The 20,329-nt window shown below is 38.0% G+C and overlaps 2 protein-coding genes across 2 annotated transcripts in view; one reads left to right on the top strand and one right to left on the bottom strand.

Annotated features, from left to right (window-relative positions):
* Positions 1-20,329, top strand: part of LOC131787521 (protein argonaute-2-like) — a 149,266-nt gene that overhangs the window by 122,805 nt on the left and 6,132 nt on the right. The gene's annotated exons all lie outside the window — the stretch shown is intronic.
* LOC131769249 (protein argonaute-2) lies at positions 2,972-19,938 on the bottom strand. Its single transcript, XM_066166614.1, is given in 19 exon segments — positions 2,972-6,136; positions 6,700-6,899; positions 7,482-7,583; positions 8,206-8,340; positions 8,616-8,741; positions 8,859-8,927; positions 9,193-9,283; positions 9,713-9,872; positions 10,106-10,193; positions 10,613-10,815; positions 11,304-11,331; positions 12,019-12,141; positions 12,547-12,730; positions 13,332-13,363; positions 13,365-13,507; positions 14,218-14,355; positions 14,839-15,106; positions 15,885-15,938; positions 19,752-19,938. Coding segments are annotated over 19 exon segments (2,361 nt in total). The 5' UTR covers positions 19,854-19,938; the 3' UTR covers positions 2,972-6,021.

Below are 20,329 nucleotides of genomic sequence, written 5' to 3' on the forward strand. Positions count from 1 at the left end.
AGTTTATGTTTCGTGAGTCACTACTGTCGCCTGCACTTGACCCGAAACGCAAATAATTTTTTTGGCAATTATATGAAGAGATTCAATGATGTATATCGAAAAAAATTAAATCAATTTGACCAATTTGAGAAGAATTGACGACGGAAATATCGATAAAGTTTCATCTCACACATGCCTGGAAAAAGATACTATATATCGGCCAAGTGACGAACTTTCCCACTGGAAAGCTGTAGCTCTTTGAACTAGAAGTCTTTTTGTCCAATTTGTTTATGATGTGGCTTGCAAAGGGACAGCAGGAATTCCATTAAAGTTCCAGTAGATTCAATCAACGAAGAAATTCAACCACATGACTGCATGTATCGCTACGTGTACCGTAACATTTATTCTTAAAACTGTTTATTTTCCAAAGTTGCGTGACGAGAAAGTTTCTAAGGTAATCTGTTTACCTTTGAAATCTTACAAGTGTACGTGAATAGGAAAAAAAAGAAGCAGCGTATAGTATTGTTCACCAAATCGCGATGACCGCCAAATTATTTACTCTGTCTTCACCCAACTGACGGAGAAACTCTCTCAGTACTTGACGACCAGAAAAAAGAACACATAGCTCTCCGGAGATAAAGAAGCTGCAATTTGGTCAAGATTCAATCGTTATCTAATCAAGATTTTCAACATCAGATTTAGTCAAGAATCTTCACAATGATAAGAAATAGTATCCACGTTGACTGAAGGTCAGGTCAACTTCAAAGATCGGTCAATAATATGAAAAATTGACGTTTGCGGAAAATTCTGGAACCACGCAAAAACACGTAACCCGCGTAACGTGATAGTAGAAAGAAGTAGAGAGTGTTTAAACAGTTTTTAAGTACGTGCCTAAGGGGTTTCCGCTAATTCTCTGCGAGACAAATTAAAGCAGGTTGGGTCGTTTAAAAACTTAACTTCGGTGCGTCTTTCTGTTCATTTGTTTGGATATCGCTTAAATCTTAACAGGGTAAATTACCTCGACATAGTACACCTCACCCGCAAAATTTTATTGATCAGTTATGGAGAAGCTTTACAAGGCACGCAGTGAAACCTGCCTTTGGCGGGTAAAACCGAAATTCTGGAAAGAGCCTTTGCTGAAGCAGAAGAAAAAACTAACAAAAGGAAAGAGCTGCCTTCCGTATTCGCCTCCATCTTATCGTTTTACAAACAACAACTTCAGTAGTTTGGTATCGTCTCAAGAAGGAGATTTTTGCCGGCTAAAAGAATGCGCTGTGTTCAGAAGAAGACCAAGTTGGCATAGGAGACGCTTTGTGCTGTTGGAAGATAAGCTATACTGTTATGATAAGAGGGAAGAAGTGCTGGTGTTCTCCGAGATCATAATGATGTCCAGTGTCACGTCTTTGACTGTTCAGAACTCTATATGCATTAAGATTTCCCAGGTTGATGGGAGTATTAGAATGTTGAGATTCTCGTCTACAGAAGTCAGAAACGCTTGGCTCACGGCCTTATTGACAGCTAAGGCAGTCAATTTACTGAAGTACCAGTAATACTTTTAGAGGCATCACTACTTCAGTAAATAATCTGAACATTCAAGCATGTAATTATTCAAGTTAAATTCTCTCCAGGTATAAATATACTCTTGGACTACTGATAAGGTTTGAAACAATATTGTAATCATGATAATGACGAGAAATGTTTTAAAATCTCCTCAGGAAAAATATCAAAAATTTCAAGGATAAAGTCAAGTCAAGGTTAAAACAGTATTTATTTAGTCGTTCAAGGAACACAAATATAAATTCCTATGAAATTGTTGCGCTTTTATTTTGTAAAGCCTTTTCATTTAAGTGACCACTGAGATAATTAATCGTAAAACGTGATTACTTTCAATATTCAATCTTTTAAGAGGGAAACAAGCGCCTTTTACCGTCAGATCAATAAATTTGTATATAAATATTTAACTTTAGGAAAAGTCCAGAAGAGTTGGGATTATTCATGAAAAAGTTGATCTTGTTTCGACCATAAAATCCCTTTGATTGCAATGACCCAAACAGGTAAGCTTTAAAAATGTATCTGTAGGTCGCGAACTAAGGATGTCATTCCTTAAAATAGTTCATCTCGTTGAAAATGCGCAGTTCAAATATTAAAATGACTGAGCAACACGAGATGGGTGGCATGTTTACATAGCACCTCTTTAGCTCGTCCGCCAGTCTGAGCGGAAGAAAAGGTCAAATTAAACGAGTTTATTTAAACATGCACTCCGGCGACTAAAAATATCTCTTACTAGAGTGGCTTCAGAACCACAAATATTAGAGGAATCTTCTGTTTATCTTACCCATTTCCTCCCTACATTTCTCAAACAGTGATTTTCTTTGCTGATTGACATAGATATGTTAACACTGAGAATTGGGGAGTTGATCAGACAACATCCCTTTTCTTTATTCTCGTCACCAATGAGCTTGCCTTTGTATTGATATCATAGGGGAAGGGGAAAAATGAATTGGTCAGCAGTCCTGGTAAAAGGGCTAAAACTCTACAATGAAGATCAACAAAAATATGCTTAGCATTTAGTAATGACAGAGAGAAAACCATTACAATCTGGCTACGTGACTTGAACAAGTCTAAACAGATTTTAGGTGGAAAAATCAATGAACATTTATTTTCAGACGCATTAAAATCGAACTTGTTCTCAAAAATTCATCCTTTAATAAGACATTGAAAACATCATAGCGAATGACAGTATTAGGTATGTTGCATTGTAAGTGAACTGTAGTTTGTGTTAAGTCACAAAGGTGAAAGGTGAGTGGTTACCACGCACAAAAAACACTCTTACCACTATTCCGCAAGATAAGAAACCACAAAAAAGGCTCTGCTCTGGACATCACCCACGCTCGTCACTCGCAGCACGTTCAGCTGAAAGTCTCATTAATTTTAATGTTTTTTCGATGAGACTGAAGTTGAACCACGACACAAATAACATTCATGACCGACACGCTTTGCACACTTCTTTTAATTCGTTTGATTTTGTTTTTGTACATTTTCTTACAGCTACTTCCATTTTCATGAACTGATTGAGCTAATAAAATTCTGACTAATATATGACGTACGATTCATTTACCTCTACAAAAATATACTTTTAATATGCCTAACTACTAAGTTGCATTTTTAGTGGACGACTCTCTATAGGTGAGTATATTTTTAAAAAGTTGTGTGACCACAGGAAAGACAACAAATGAAAGCTAACTATGTCAGTATTTAACATCGGAAAGCCACAAAAAATATACTCTTGGCATATCTACAATTGATATTTAGCAATAAGAATTGACTTAAACTTCGTATTAAAACGTTTGAGAGAGAGAAACTTTATGTCACCACTTATATCATTCCAAACTTTAGCACCCTGGAACCTTATAATGAAAATTCCATTTAACAAATAGAGAAGCCTTGACTGTGTTCTGTTCTGTTGTTAAGCACACAGGAAACGGTTAGAGCGCGAAAGAAGAGTAGGGAGAAACACGAAACGTATTCGAGTATTTCTCTCCACTTAGCCGCTTCCTAAGTGCTTTACAAGAGAACAGAGCACAGTCAAGGCTTCTCTGTTTGTTTTATAGTAAAGCCATGATGAGCTAGCCGCGTAGGACCTCAGCAAGATCGCGGTCGCTCTGACACCGTCATGATTAGTATGAATTTCCACTGTTATGCCAGTTTGGCTATATTTTTCATCATTCCTGTTTTGTTCTGTTTTGTTTTTGAACACGAAACTATATATGCTACACGAGTGTTAGCTGTGTTTGATTTTTAATACCGTAAGTAAGCTTGCAATCTAACTGAGTGTGAAAACCTTCAAAACTCGAACTGTCCAATTAGTTTTCTCGTTGAGGATTTTCGTTTCTGCAAATTGAGTGATTTAGCAAGAGGATAGGAACGTCAATTCAGAACGGGAAAGCGCGTGGATAATCTGGACACGACTCTATTTCGACTTCCGGTGTTAGGGTTGCTGTTCTCCCCAACAAGTTCAGGACGTAATTTCGCTGCGATTTGCGTAAATGATGCACTTATAAACGAGATAATGCTGTTTGGAATAATTTCAGAACTCATTTCCAGGATAACCAGGCCCGTTTCTTTGTTTCATTCCACGTATTTGCGAAAATTTACCGCTACATTTATTCTGGATTTCCGAAAGGAAACGCGATCGTTAGAAGCGATCTAAGAATTCGGGGTTCAGTTCGCTTTATTGAGCAAGGCTTTAAACGACGTAAGGGCTTTTCTTTGATACATTTCTTTAACACTATATGAAAACTCTACGAATGGGATGCTGTTAATTTTATTGTGAATCAATTCATCAGTATATTAAACTTGCTTCATGTTGAAGTTTATCAAAATGAAATATCACAAAGCTTACCTACTGTATTATTCAGTGTTATTTGTTGTCAATCTCGTGTTTACCATGATTAAAAAATATTCTGTGAATTGAAGTCAGAGATAAAAAATTAAAGAATAGCGTGGGTTTGCACTTTTTTATGTCTTGAATTTTTGATCAGCGCCGGTGAAAACTAAGACAAGAAAGTCATGCAGCTAGACTTATTATGGATGCTAATTCTAAGGCCTCTTCTGTCAGATTATTTGATGATTTAAGTTGGTTATCTTTATACGAAGAGGCTAAATTTTCCATATATCTAATGGCATTTGAGAGACCACGAGGAGAAATGCCTGCATATATTATTCGCCTTTTAACACGTATTAGTGATCTTCACTCTCGCAATACTAGATATGCATACTATAACTTAGTTTGCCCAAAGTTTAAACGTAAATTAGATGGCGGTAAAACTTTCAATGTTACCACATGTCAACTATGAAACAGTTTACTTATCACTATACGACAAATGACATCAGTACTAAGCTTTACAAAGGCCTTAGAGCAATTTTTTTCTCGGAAACCAAAAGAGTTTGAATCATTTTATAGTTTAATATGTTTTTATTTTTTAGTTTCCTGACTCTGTCATTTAATCCTTGAGATCTACTTTATTTCAGATTTTATCAAACGATTTACAAACAATACTCACGAGCAAGTAGTTATGACATAATCTATTAACTGTTAGTATTTTTATCGTCCAATTACAGGTCGGAGCCATTCCTGTCTTTAGTCGCTGCATAAAGGTGTATGGTTTCATGTTTCGAATGTTCGATCAGCTTTTACGGAATGTTCGGTCAAAATCTGCCGATTTGTACCATTTTCATCTCCATATTGAAAATAACGCTACCACGATGCAACGCAATCAGAGTGGGCACAAAATAAATCGAATCTAAGGCACTGTTTTCTGATTTGTGAACGCTTAAGAACTCGATCAGCGATCTTCGTAATGAAAAAGTTACATTAGTGACGTTTTCTGAACGGTTTTGACGGCCACAGTGTAGCATAACAGGAGAAACTTATGTCAGATCGGAAATGGCATCGAGGTTTCTTCGGTCTTACTTTGTGAAATCGACGGCGATATCTCGTGTGTTTTTTTTGGATTTCGTTTAAGATCGTGGGCCATGCTTGCTTGTAAACTTAACTAAAAACACTGTAACGTAACACACGCCTATATCTTATGCCCGTCCAGCCTCGATTCGGTGCGCCACGCAATCCAAGATGGCGCTGCGTGATAAAGGTGTTTATTACATAGATACTGATGAAATACCAGGATGTTTCCTTTTACTAAAAAATCATATCTTCATCGCGCGCAGTGAAGATACTATTTTTTTTTTCACGTGCGAGGATATTGATGTCGCCATGGTTACTAACATGATTAGCCAATTACAAGAGAGTTTCCCGTTCAGGCACGCGGCCGGTTCTTTTGAAATTACGTAGGAATTTCATCAGCATCTAGAAAATAAACAGAACATTACATGGCCGCTATGGGATACGAATTTTATCTCCTCGTGCTGAAAGTATCTCTTAAGAAATGGTTGACTTTTGTAAGACAAAAGATAAATATCCTGTGTTTTCTTAAAGTATTACATTAGTCGGTAACTAATTATGTTACTCTTTACAAAGTGTCTTCAAGCGAAGTACATTCCTTTTAACATCTCAGGGTGAACTTGGACAGCTTTTGCCAAAATCTGCGGGCTTCTGTCCTCTCCATGACCACCGCTGCCAGACGAACCATTCTCAGGGCTGAATGGAAAAAATTGCAAAAATAGTTTCACTAATATCAGGTGTAACGGAAAGAATAAGAATTTTAACTCACCTTCCTCCAGCTAGCTAAGCTTGGAGTCCTTTACCCCTTGGCTCTCAAATATCCCTACCCCTTGGATTTTAAACCCCCTCTACCAAAAGGACCTCAATCATCCTTCAACAATCAAGCCCTAAATTTACCCGTCCCTTGGGCCTCGTCCCCCCTCCTCCGCCTATCCCCTAAACCGTAGATAACTCCCCCTGTATCCCCTGCCCTACGATTTCAGATTTCATGGGTCTCTCCAGGAACTAAAACTTTTTGCTCGCAAAGCTTCTGCAGCTCTTATCCGGAAGTCAATGAGTCAAATTCCACCAGGTTCAATTTCCCTGCCCGGGAATGTGATAATATTTTCTGATCTCACTTTTATGGTTAAAAAAAATTCCCAAATTTCCAATCATCAGTCATATTTATGCCTTGGCCAGTAAAGTTTATTAGGTTATGTGGAATTTAACCATCTTTCATGACTGGGGACACTCTTTGTCTACCGTGCACAATATCTCACCTTTCCCGTTCTCTTTCTATCAAATGAAATCGCGCTCTGAATGCCACCAAATGCGCATAATACGCGGGGGCTGGTATGGATACTGCTCGTGTGCACCTGACGTAAGTATGACACAACTGATATGTGAGGGCCTGGATCTCGTCTGCTTTGAAATTATTGTCGTCCCACAGGACGTGATAATGCGAAGGTCGGCTGGTGCCCTGCAAGAGGAATGGGCGGGTTCATTAGAGTCTTGTCTTTGTTCTAAACACAACCAAACAAGCCAGGGGATGGTGATACTACGGATCGCTTCATGCTACGGAAAGCAGCATTAAGTTGGGCAGCTGTGTAACCCGGTGTTGTATCTAGACTTTTGCTTTTGATAAGAAAGGCCACGAAATACAAATGGCATGAATTGGGCGTGCTAAGGAGCTTAGAAATCCCCCCGCTAAAGGGAGGAGAGGTCAGAAAACTCTCGAAGAACGATCGGAATTTAAATTCTTCTTCTGATCCCTTTTTTAAATAATTCGGTCCTCCCAGACACCAATAAATCCTCGATTTCCGCGAGGCATCTAGGTACGTAGTAAATTCCCAAGATGTGATTGTTGATTCTCCCTACTAGCCGATTCAAACTCCATTGTAAATTTGCCAAGAGAATCTAGTGTTCCATCAAGTTCACATCAGGACCAACTGATACAAAGTGTAAGTATTCTCACCAACTGCTTGCTTTATGTTTAACAAAAAATCTGGGGAGAGTTTTTATGTCACTAAGCCCTGAGAATTAGAGAGTGACAAAGCCTTACCTGAATTCCAGCGTGACTGCAGAGGTAGAAGTCAAACTCAGTGGGATGAGTTATACCAACATCAACTGTGGTTCCGGGGGGCACGTTTTGACTATTTCCACACTAAAACCAACCACAACAAACAAATATTAAATGTGTGAAAACCTAAATGAAGCGGAATCCGCCAAATTCAGCAATAGGAGTAGGGACGCATTGATGATCCATTTTTTCCCTTTCAACACTCTGACCCCAAAGAATGACAAGCATCTAATTTCTCCTTACAATATCATCCCTGAGGAGAATAAGGGAATTGATCATTAGCTGAAGAAGCTCTTAATTTTTGGGAAAAATTCCCCTTGTCATTACCTTAGGAAATGTAAAGAGACCAGTACGGAGAATATGAAGACTGGTATTAGGCTGAAAGGGATTAAGAAACACTTTCCTCCCTTTCTCTTGAGTTGAGAGAAATAAAAATCTGCGCATTCCCGCGCGCATAGTCACACGAGTGGTTTGTTTACAGCACATTGATGAGTCAAGGCCTGCGGGCGGAGGAAACTGGGGCTAGTGCTCTAACTAAACCTCCAGGAAAACGTTGTGTTTTCCACTACTTTCCTCCCCAAAATTATATTTTTGTACCTAAGAAGATAAATACGCTCTCGAGACATTTTCGTCTAGAATTTACAAAAAGATATTGAAGAAGAAGGAGAAGAAGTAAAACATGGGGAGCCAGTTTCATAAGCCATACCATGTCCTCTTTATCCTGACAGAAAAATCTGGTGTGATGTCTTTTCTGCACAACAATGAAAGTGATGCCCGGCTGGTACCCAACTTCCAGCTTGATGCAAGCCTCACGGATGGCTTTTAGTTCGTGACACAACACCTAGTGACAAATTTAGGGTCATGACAATTTTAGTTCTAAAAGTTCGCGAAGAACTTCGTACACTATTGAACACTGACTGGTCTTTCAGCATGTGTTATTGTATGCAATGTTTTTGGCAAAGACACAAGTTTCAAAGTATTAATATCTTATCTAGAATAAAAAAGGAGCAGCAATACTCTTCAGTTTAAACAACGTAAAACGGAAAAATATTCGGCAGGAATAGACAGCAAATAATATTCACCCATGAACCCCTATAACTACCATCACTACCTCACCTGTCTAAACTGGCCTTCACTGACTCCATCACGGTAAAAAATGATCCTGACTGGCTTGTGTCTCGTCGAACGATAAAACTGAATCAGTAGCTCGCGGACCATGGCCGCTAATTCGGCAATGATTTCCTGTAAAATAAATAATTGAGCGGAGTCTAAGATCACGTGAGAGTAGGAATAACAAAATGTTTTCTTCAAAAGCTCATGGAGTGCGACTTCGACTGCATTCTCACGCGACTATCGTACCTGTCGATGTGTCTGAACTCGAACTGAAGCACAGTACCGGCTGGGATGAGCATCCATACTGCCGACAACCTACAAACACAAAAAGTTATCTTTAGGTTTTCCATTTATAATCTATTAGTTTTAAAGTCAAAGTAAATTAATGTCGCTGAGTGCATCTGTACAAATGCACGCTTCAAGAGGGGTTTTATCGGGGAAAGTTCTTGCAACAAATTCCACGGACTTCACTGTGACAATATTGGAGAGAAAAAAGGACACGTAAAAAATAACAACAACAACAAAAAGTACGAAACAAACAGAACAGGAGAGATACCGAATAAAACAACGCTCAACTTACAGCAGCAATTGATGGTCGTTTTTCATCCCCAGCTGCAGGGTGAGTTACATCAGCTCCAAGAAATATCACAGGTTCACGAAACACAGGAAGTCTGTAAACATGGATTCAAATATTTAAGAACCAGTCGTAATTACCACCCAAGGGAAAGGGAGGATACGAGGATTTTGAGGGGGAACGGAGTGGGGGATCAGTCGTCATCAACAAAGTATAAACGAGGGACTATAGAAAATTGACATCCAACGAGTGAGGAAATATAAGAATATTACAGAGCCGTCTGGGGGATCTGGTAAATCTAATCGTGACACGACAAAAGAATAGAAACATTCCAAGATAACTGGACGTAATTTGCCGAGCATATGCATACATGAACTAGTAAAGAATAACAGACGTGCGAAAAAATCGTTTTCTCGCAGATTTCTCTCAACAACCCAAACTTCTCCCATCCGTTCCAAGCCTGGCATATCCCCGTCCCTCCCCCCTCCGCTGCCCCTGTAAGTACCACTAAGTACATCAATCTTACCGAACATCTGGGGCCAAAATATTGTTTATTCCTCCGAGCTTGGCATTTATCTTTAGGCACAGATTTGACAGTGTTTGAGCTTGGAACTTGGTTACGTTCTTAGCTTGCACACACTGAGTAGCGATTCCCAGCATTGTATCACCGACTCGTTTGACTTCAGCTATAAGAGAAATGTGAACAATACAACATTGAGAATCTACAATCTATAAAGGATCAAAGTCAAAACATTCAGTGCGTCAATCAGTGAGTCAGTGAGTCAGTGAGTCAGTGAGTCTGTCAGTTAGTCAGACAGTCAGTAAGCCGGTCAGTCTGTCAGCCGGTCATTCAGACAGTATTGAAAGATACTCGCACTGTGAATTTGTCGCCTCTCCTTCCTTTTTTTCTTTAACTCACCATATACGGGCGTTTTCCCAGGCAACACAAGAATAATGAGCTGAAGATTGGCAAAGGTAGATTTCAAATGTTTAAACATGGGCTCAACCTGACAAGAAAAAAAAAAACGACAAATCTCTTCCATCTCTTTCACTTCACACATAATTCACGCAAGGCGAAAACTAGAATATAGTTTTGTAAAACGAAGAATGAGGGTCGTGTTTATCTATACAAGTTTCTATGCAAATGTCTTTCCCAGTTGTTTTGCATGTAGGAGATGGGAAATTTTTATTCCTGGTAGTTTGCATTTGAAAATAGTTTCCTTTCCTAGAGGTCTCCTCGGTTTCGAAGACAGATGAAGACAATTGGAACACCTCGAGTGTGTTTTTACCTGAGACTAATGAAATTTACTTTTGAAACGATACACAGAGAACTGCTCAATAAATGATTTTTTAACTTAACTACAGCAGTCAAACGTAAGTAAACCTATCACGACGTTAAGGAGAATTTTGAAGTTGAGCTACTCACATCCTCCGCTCTTTTAGCGTATTTACAGAAGCATGGTTCAGATTTGATTGGCATCCCAGTCTCGCCACTAATCTTCATCAGCTGATGGGCGAAGCTCTTCAATACTCTGTCGTTGACTTCCCGTGGGTCGACAAAGCAAGCGATGGCCCAGACTTTTATCTCAATGCCGTGAAATAGCTGCTTCCCCCTCATATCCCATGCTCCTGGAAAGCAAAGCATGAAAATGAAAGTTGGACGATGCAAAAACAGCATAAAAATATATGGAGACGAAGATAGTTTTATAACCAGCGACTGGAGTAATTTTCTTCATGACAATGAGAATTATCACGGCCTCGTTCTGTGTCATTCATCTCAGTCTTTGGCTACGGAAGGTAACACAAAACTCTGGCTGAGATTATTTTCGCCATCATGTAAAAATCGAGTCGCGAACAACTGTTTTGTTTCTTTCTAGCGCCTCTGCTGTCATTGTTCTGTGTAAAATCGTCCTTGTGTCGAAGTAAAGCGCTCACTTCCTACATCAAGAGGGTTAGACAATCCTGTTTCATGATTTAATGGCAACGGACGTAGTTGGTGACTGGAGAATGAACTAAAAATTCTTCTGAATATACCTCACTTCACTGGGTATAGCATTTGAATTGTTTCGTCATTTTTACTATCATTTAGTGATTTTTCACAAAACTGTTCACTATACCTTGTTTCGGGGAAATTTTCAGTTTGTCCTAAGAAAAAATTAATATTAAATTAGACATAATAACAAAAAAAAAGTGATATGCACTCAGAGGTTTGGCAATGAAAGTTCTATAAAGGACGCTTGAAAAATACTATGCAATAACAAATATTGACGTGAATGAAAGTGATCTTCGCAGTTATGTGCACTACTTAGGCAATAGTGAAAATAAGGCCTGAAAAAAAATTCAGGCCTGTACGGGATTTGACCCCATGACCTCTGCGATACCAACTGAGCTAACAACCCAACTGGGAGCTGCCTAAATAGTGCACATTACTGCGAGGATCACTTTCATTCACGTCTTTATCCGCAGTTCAAATATATGACTTTCATATATTCTTAACCGTTTATTCATCACTTCACGGGTTTATTTAGAACCAACATCAGGACCAGCTCCCAGTTGGCTTGTTAGCTCAGTTGGTAGAGCGCTGCACCGGTATCGCAGAGTTCATGGGTTCAAATCCCGTACAGGCCTGAATTTTTTTCAGGCCTTATTTTCATTACTGCCTAAGTAGTGCACATTACTGCGAGGGTCACTTTCATTCACGTCTTTATCCGCAGTTCACTTTCACCCATTTGGTTATTTTCTTTACTCGAGGGCGAAAGCTTTTTAAAAACATTTCAACATCTCCAAACCGGATTTAACTCTAAAAAAAAAGAATCACGTGAATACAATTACCTTCCCACCGTACTGAAGCTTTGGGGCCTGAAGTACCCGCCCTTGAAGGTCCACCATTTTGTCGTTAATTGAGATTCCAAAATCGTTGACATATTGGTCATTGTTGAAGTCAGCTTTCCTGACCTAAAGTCGTACGTGAGCGGAAATTAAAAACATGTCATTGTCTATAAGAAGCTTCACTGAATAGAAATGCTGGAATACAAACCTAGAAAGCTGGGGTCTAACCCTTGTAACCGTAATATACTTGTTTTCTTTCAGTATGGCCTGCAACAGCGTTTTTCAGTGTAAACAAAGCATGCAGAACGCAATGCCGAAAGCGTTAAATTTTCAGAAGGAAGGTGAAGTGCTTCCGCCTTCTCCTGTAATATTTTATTATGCTCCATGTAATTCTGTCATCTACTTTGCACAACGAGCATACGTACATATTGATTAACAACATCACATGACTCGCATTGGGGAAAAGGCTACCCTGAAAAATCAGAAGAATTCGCTAATCAGATATGAATGTCAATCCGTGGTATTCCTCACCAGATTTAAGATCTCTTGTTCTCTCTGCGGAGCACTCTTTGCTGTTGTTCTTATCATCATAGACGTTTGTTTATCAGTCAACTTCTTGATGCAGCGCTGACCTGCCACAAGGTTACACACTTCAATGGGAAGGTAGGTGTGTTTCTGTTCTTGTCCGACTTGAAGACAAGGCAGATGAGGGTATCTACACGAACACACGAACACACGAACAAAGAAATAAAACGAGGATTAAATAAAGGAACGTACACGTACCTTTACAGATAGGACGATAAGTGACACAAAGTTTGGTACGCTAAAATATTTATCAAAAAGTCTGGGTTGAGACCTGGCCGGGTAATGATGACGTGTTCTTTGGAGACACTTAAGTCACTCTAGTCTCACAGCGCCTCTCTCCAACCAGAGAATGTATGTTTATTCATGCAATAAGAACTGATATAATTACGCCGTCACGTCACTTTACCATATGAGGACAACGGAACGCGCAATATGTGTATTACATTGTAGAACAGGGCAAATGCGTACGGTAAACGCCCTGAACGAAAATTTAAAGCCATTCGAATTCTTAGCGTTGGTCATAAAGAGCACTTTAATTGTTTCGTTTCGCCTGTTTCCGTTTTCGCACACGGATGCAATTCTCAAACGACGACGTAAGAAGTATTTCAAAAACTAGACGTTAAAACACTAGAAAATGAAATAATAGTTGAATATTAAACCATAAAAAGCTATGAATCACAATAATGGAATCTAGTGAAGTAAAATAAATGAAAAATTACTGCTTTACTCACTGAAGCCTTCTCTTGTGTTTTTCCTGAAAATAATCTGGCCACTGTGATCTCACAGGGTTGACCTGTTTCCAATTGTTTTAGAGGAAACTTCAAAGTTTGTGCCGGTAATTTTGTTACATTGATGACACGATATTTTCTCTTCATTGATCCACAGTGTGTAATCTCTACCTTCAGACCTGGTAATGAAAAATCAATATATATATATATATATAATTTGCACAATGGAGAATGTGCTTCCGTTTTCAACGCTTTATTCAAGACCCATATATATATATATATATATTTAACAAATAGATTCCAAGTTGTCGTGCGTCTGTTCAGTAATAGATCACAGATGACGTCAAAATGTGGTATAAAAATGGAAACCTCTGTCCCACATGTGCAATAGCAATCAAACAAGTATAAAATTAACCAATTTGAAACATCCAAGAAACAACATGATGAATTAAAACGTGTCTAGACATTTTTAAAAAATTGTCCGGACAGGTTGGCATTCCAGTATTATCAAGAGATAATACTTGGGGATTGCGGTTAGAATATACTGGATTGAGCCAATAGAAAAACACCTAGTTGAGCTACAAGTACATTTACCTTTAAAATTTAGAACCTATAATGTAATCATATTAAGCACATTTAAAAAAGCATTTTCTTCATTGTAGCATAATAACAGTAAAAAACAACAAGAAAACAACAATTACAACAAAATCTGCTAATTGTCTGTCAATGTCAACCATGCAGATGAGCTATATTTTTCCAAATTACTTTCAGTAATATTAATAACACAAAAAAAGAGCATGATTGTACAGTGAAACTCTTCTTCAATTATTTCTCCCAATCTACACATATCTATCACCCACTCATATGCATGCAATAAGTGGCTCCATACCTTTTATCTCTTGGGTGAATTTCAGTCTTTCTGCATCAGACAATGGGTTTGTCTTTTGAAGATCCTGTTCTTGTCTGCGAAGAACTTCACACATGAACTCTACAACTGGCTGGCATTTATAGAATGTTGTGACTGAAACTATGATCAAGTCAAAAGATAACATTTCTCGGTAACATTGTCAGAGTTTTAGTTAACTATCTATCTTGATAAACAAAAACTTCAGACAAATCTTTGGGTACATTTATACTCTACTGTTAGTGGAGGCTACTGCTAACATTACCCTTCAACCCTTTGACTCCTTAGAGTGACCAGCATCTAATTTCTCCTTACAATATCACCCCTGAATTACACACTAAGGTCCCAAGAATAAAAGAAACCATAACCAACTAAAGAAGTTCTTGATTGTTAAACAAAATAATTCTCCTTAGCCATCACCCTAAGAATTGTAGAGAACACAGCATGTGTTATAGACACATGATTTTCATGTCCTAAATTCGTCTGTATAATTTCCTTGTATAATTCTCCCTTGATTTCAAGATACAGTCCTACATCAGCAGTATGTATATGACACACTTAAACAATTCTATAGTAATATAAAGTTGTAGTCATTTTTACACTAACCATCAATGTTCAGCATCATCTTCCACTGTGATGGTCAGACACTTTGATGAAAGCCAAACCAAACTTCACGCCCACTCTCCAGGAGATGGTAATAACCTTCTGGAGGTGAGAAGAAAGATCTTCCAACAGGTATATACTTCATGGATGGCAAATGTCTTAACACCACATCAAGAGCCTGGATGGTCTCAAAAGGGATTTGATTGTGTTTTCCTTCTAATGCTTGCTCCAATACAAATAAGCTGACTTGTGCGACCCATTTAACAGTCACCTAAATCAAAATCAAACCATACTGTAGCTTAGCAGAATAGAAGGAAGCTGTTCTTTTATTACAGCTTTAAATCCTCCACTATCAAAACCTCAAAATCATAATTGTTTATAAAGCAAATGTGCTGTGACAAAATACAGTTGGAAGTATGCAGGCATGCACATGAACTAATCAGGCCAATGAGTGCTTTACTAATGATCTAATAATAATAATATGTGCATTTGCAGTTGTCGGTTATTTGTGGCTTTTAAACGTGTAACTGCTTGGTCTATGTTGGAGTATTAACCTACAGTGCTGGCTTTTTAAACCTATAAACTCACTGTTACATGTACCTCTGAGAACTCTGTAAACAATCTTACTTGAGAACAATCTCCCTGGGTTAGTATTTTTCTTTATTCTCACTACCTGTTGGCTTGACAATGTGATGATTTTTTAAAGGAAACAACTTTTGGTCACTTCTCGGAGAAAAAGAGTTAAACCAAACATTTCACCCTAAGGTAGCAGAAACCTGCACTAAAAGAGGAGTACCAGAGGATTGGCTGCTGAATGCCAGTATAACCTGTAAAAGAATCTGTTATTTCTCAATAACTATGTAACTAATTCTTTGAAAAATAAATACTGATAACGCTTGGTGGGAAAAATGGTGGTAATTAAAAAAATGCAATTTGTAATAGTATGGTAAAGTTGTAATTATGATATAAAGCAAGTTAAAAAGAGTTGTTGCAGAGAAAAATTTTGAACTTACTCTCAATTGAATTGCAAGACCAGACTCTTTACTTACCTTAAATACCTTGTCTTTACTGTTCTCAGTTGGAAGTGTTACTTCAAAATCGATCTGAAATTTATAGTATCTTAAATCAAAATAATTGACACAGAGCAATTAATGCTCTCTAAATTCATCATGTTAGTAATAAAAATAATAATACTACAGAAGGATTTCTATAGCACCACATCCATCAGCTTATTCAGCTTTACAATGCTTTGCTGAGGACTTTAGCCAGACTACATCAAGCCATTAATAATTTTTTCAAGGAAATCTTTGAAGATGCCCCTAACTTCTGAATAAAGGCCAGACCACCACAACAGAGGCTAGGTTCCCTGCTTGCGATAAGTGTAGGGGTTCTTTTTTTAAAAACCACTTCACTCAATACAGTTAATATTAAAATGTTCCATGCTAACCAGCAGAAATAAGTTACAGGTGGCAGAGACAGAGATGGAGACAGGGCCTACAGTTTATTTTCCTTAGAGTTTTCTTATTTAAAGAATTAAAACCAGAAAATAATAATTGGTTACTGGAAATAAGTTTGATAATGATATTTCATGTTGTTATGTATACAACAATTTTTCAAGTTTTAGTGCAAAACTAAAAATTTTCACATAAAAGAGAATCTCTATCTATGTTAACCAATGAAGTGGTTAGTTTTTTAGCACACAGAGCACTATTGAGACTGGATCACTTTTTAAAATAATAATTTGCTAATGCTTTACCACTCTCACTAATACTCCAAAGTATCTCCATCAAACATGTACTGTACACATTTGCAGGAGCAGTAGATGACTTTATAAAAAGTAAAGGTGAGCATTTTTGTTTCCAGCTGCAAGTCCTACAAAATGTAGTTTGAAGAAACTGTTATGTTGTACTTAAAGGGTAACTGACACCAAAATTCTCCCCCTTCTTTTTTCTGTCCCAGTACATTCCTTTCAGATTTAAGACATCTAAATGAGCAAATAAACAATATACTGTGCACAACCAAATTCCTATAAATATTTTTTGATCCTTAACCAATGGCCATTTTTAAAACATGAAAGTAACAACTTCGCCCTCGCTCAGTCCAGCTGCTACCAAAATTTACTAGCAGGAAAAAAAATAACATTTGTTCCATTCTGATATAGGTCACCTTTTAGAGACTATAAAATACAAAGAGAGAAATAACATAAGGAAGGTTGAATTACCGAAATGCAATGGATTGCATGTCTGTATTCACTGAGCCACAGGTAATTTGTACACCATTCCAAACAGCTGTAAAACATACATTCCCATAATTTTTTCCTCCTAACCATTATCAGGTCCTATACTTAAAGAAATATTTTGTAGTCCATGCCAAAAAGTATTTGACTCGAAATTTTGTCTGGTGTATATCACTGTGACCTCAGGCCCATTGGTTCTGGAGTGAGCTTGACCAAACGCAAAGTGTTGTCGCGTATTATGGGAGGTCTTCATCTGGTTTTGTGAATGGAATTCTTCTTCCACATTCTGGAAATGAACAAGATTCATCCTTTTTTATTTTTATTAATGGAGACTAGTGAGCAGCACAAAGGAAGATTTCTTACTGTTGTAACTTTTTGGTTATTTCTTTTGACCCAGTTTGTCTCTAGCTGAGAGTTCTCCAGGAATGATTACAACTAACATTGAGCAGCATATATATAGCACATTCGTGTGCCTAAGTTTAATTAACTTCCAGTGGAAGTGAACAATAAAAGAAACAGGCTGTAAACAGATGTTACAAGAAACACCTTGTTATAAGCATCACTCTCAAACGTTGTTTCTCATTTGCAACCAGAAACATTATGAAATCAATCCTGTTCAAAAGGTTACTTGTTTCAAAAATGTGCCACTGTCAACTAAGTGAATAGTAAATTACTCACCCTCATTCACCATAAATAAAACAAGCCAACAGCCTGAGAGGGGAAACCATGAAAACACATGTCATGGGACTGCCTGGCTCCCACCGTTTAAAATGCAGTGCTTTGGTCAAAAAAAGGAACTGAGTCAGCAACAAACTCATGCTACAGAATAACAAGCATGCAATGTTTCTCAAAATTAAGACCTGAACTTATATATATATATATATATATATATATATATATATATATTTGTTCACGTTCAAGTTGCCCAAAACTGTACCCTTCTTAGCCACGTTGACATTTACAATGTGAATGGAGAACAACAGGATGTAAAACAAAGAAAACAAAAACCTGGGAAGCACTGTGTAGTGATGTTTTGTAACAAAACAAATGCAGACAGAGTCAGCCTTTATCAGTTTCCTCAAACCCTGGATGCTGGACAATACATCTGGCTTCTACCTGCAACTGTTCCGCTGTAACATCCTCCAAATTTTTATTTATGGCCACATTTACTTCTTGGCAAAAGATGTCTTCTTTCTCCCTCTACACTGATTAGCAGTTACCACACTGACACCTTGTTATAACAAAATCTGTAAAGTAGTAATTTATTCACGATGTTGAATAGAAGAAATAGAGAGCACAACGTATATGATTGGTTTCACCAAAAGGAACAGTTATCAGCTCTGTAACTGTCACAAACGTGAGAGATAACTCAAACTCTAGGCTATAAACAAGATGTAAAGACCACAAGTAAACAATAAGCTAATATTAAGAGGATGGTCAATTCTACATGCACCGATGCTATTTTTTGCTGCATCGTGTTTTAAAGTAAACGCCGAGAAATCTTTAATCGTTCGTTGAAGTGGAAACGTGTATAGTCCATCCAATTCATCTCCACAAGCGTTTATGTTTACATTTTCAGTCAGTGAAACCTTAGCTTCGGAAGGTGCGTGTGTGTAACATAAAAACACTTCGCTCCCATGGTATTCAAGAGTCTGCACATTTGGTTTTCTTTACTTGATCGCTCCTATATTCAACAAGCGATTGATTTTCAGATACTTTATTTAAAAGTGTAAATGCACTCACCATTCTCGCTTTCTTGATTGAGGCGGCCGCGTTGCACGGATCAATGATCCTCTCTTGAATATCGCACTCTATTTCAGGTTCGTCCTGAGGGTTGAAATCGCGAGGGTCTGATTTCACCGACAGGTTCATAAACCCTTTCAATATGTTCACCTTCCATAGAGACCTCAAAATCCGAATACTCAGACCCCGAAATCGAACTGCTTTCACTCGAACTACTATCCGCCATATCTACTTGGCTAAATGTACACACGTGTGACGTATAGGGTCACACGATCAAAATCGAAGCGTCTACGGCGAATGTCTCAAGACAGTTTTCCCGGCGAAAAAAGGCACAAAGAGGCGTTCAGAAGTACGTTGTGCCTGTTTCAGTGTGTTACCTGAGGCATTAAGACGGTATTCCGAAAAAGTGACCTTTTATCTGTCAGTTAAACAAACTCTTAATACATTTTGTATTGATCAGCATTTTCTTTCTTTGCGACATGTGTCAGTAAATCATAAACATGTTTTGTGCTCTAAACTCCAATACTATAACTTCAAACATGCTTCAGGAGAGAAGTGCACGTGGTCAATTTAATTTGTATGAGTTTAGGACAAAAACGTATTGCGCGAATGTTACCTCGATACTCTGGACCTACAATTAAATTAGTAGTCACTACTAATTTAATTAGTGAGGGGATAGAAGTCAAGTTCGTCGAACGCATTCACTTAAGTGTCGCAAAATTATACAAGTTTAAATTTAAAGTCACGACATCGTACAAGGAATTTTAACCTAGAAAAATAAGTTCCATCAAAAAAGAAAGGAGAGGGATCAAAGAGCAGTTTCCCTAGACAATGCAAGAAGACAAAGGAAAGATGGTTGAAATCAAAATATATTTAGATCTTAAGATCACCAAGATGCATAGCAAAATAGTTGCAGGTTTCTACAGTTCACACTTACTGGTTTTCGTCCGATTGGCAAAGCTTTACCGCTGTAGGGTTTTTTTCTTCCATCGAAAACAGGCCTTTGTCCTCCAAAAACTTTGTGATATGTGTTTACCATCGCCTCGACAACACTTCGGTTCACGCGCCTTGGACACTTATCGGGAGATATACTAAGATCGTAATGATGTATGTCTCCTTTGGGAAGGCGAAAATGAAAAAAATTTGTCCTGAGAGCGATCGTTTTTCCCACTGTTCCAAAGTTAAGTCTTTTGGTGGAGCAAAATCTCCACCGATAAGATTAGCTGTAAACGTAAACGTAAGTTACAACAAGAAAAAAATCCAAAAATACACACAAAATATTGCTGCCGATTTCACAAAATAAAATTAAAGAAACCAGGGTTATTCGATGCCATTTCTGATCTCACATAAGTTTCTCCAGAGGAATATCTTGAACATTTGCCTCTGGCCTCCAGGCTCATCTGCTCAAAGCAAACCCCGCAAAAAGTTTTATTTAAAACTGTTGTTTATCTGTTTTATTTGCACCTCGCTGTCTGGTTGGTTGATCGGGACAATAGATTAAGGCGAGGTGTCGCT

The sequence above is a fragment of the Pocillopora verrucosa genome, chromosome 5, assembly GCF_036669915.1.
Source record: "Pocillopora verrucosa isolate sample1 chromosome 5, ASM3666991v2, whole genome shotgun sequence".
In the NCBI taxonomy this organism is placed as follows: Eukaryota; Metazoa; Cnidaria; class Anthozoa; order Scleractinia; family Pocilloporidae; genus Pocillopora; species Pocillopora verrucosa.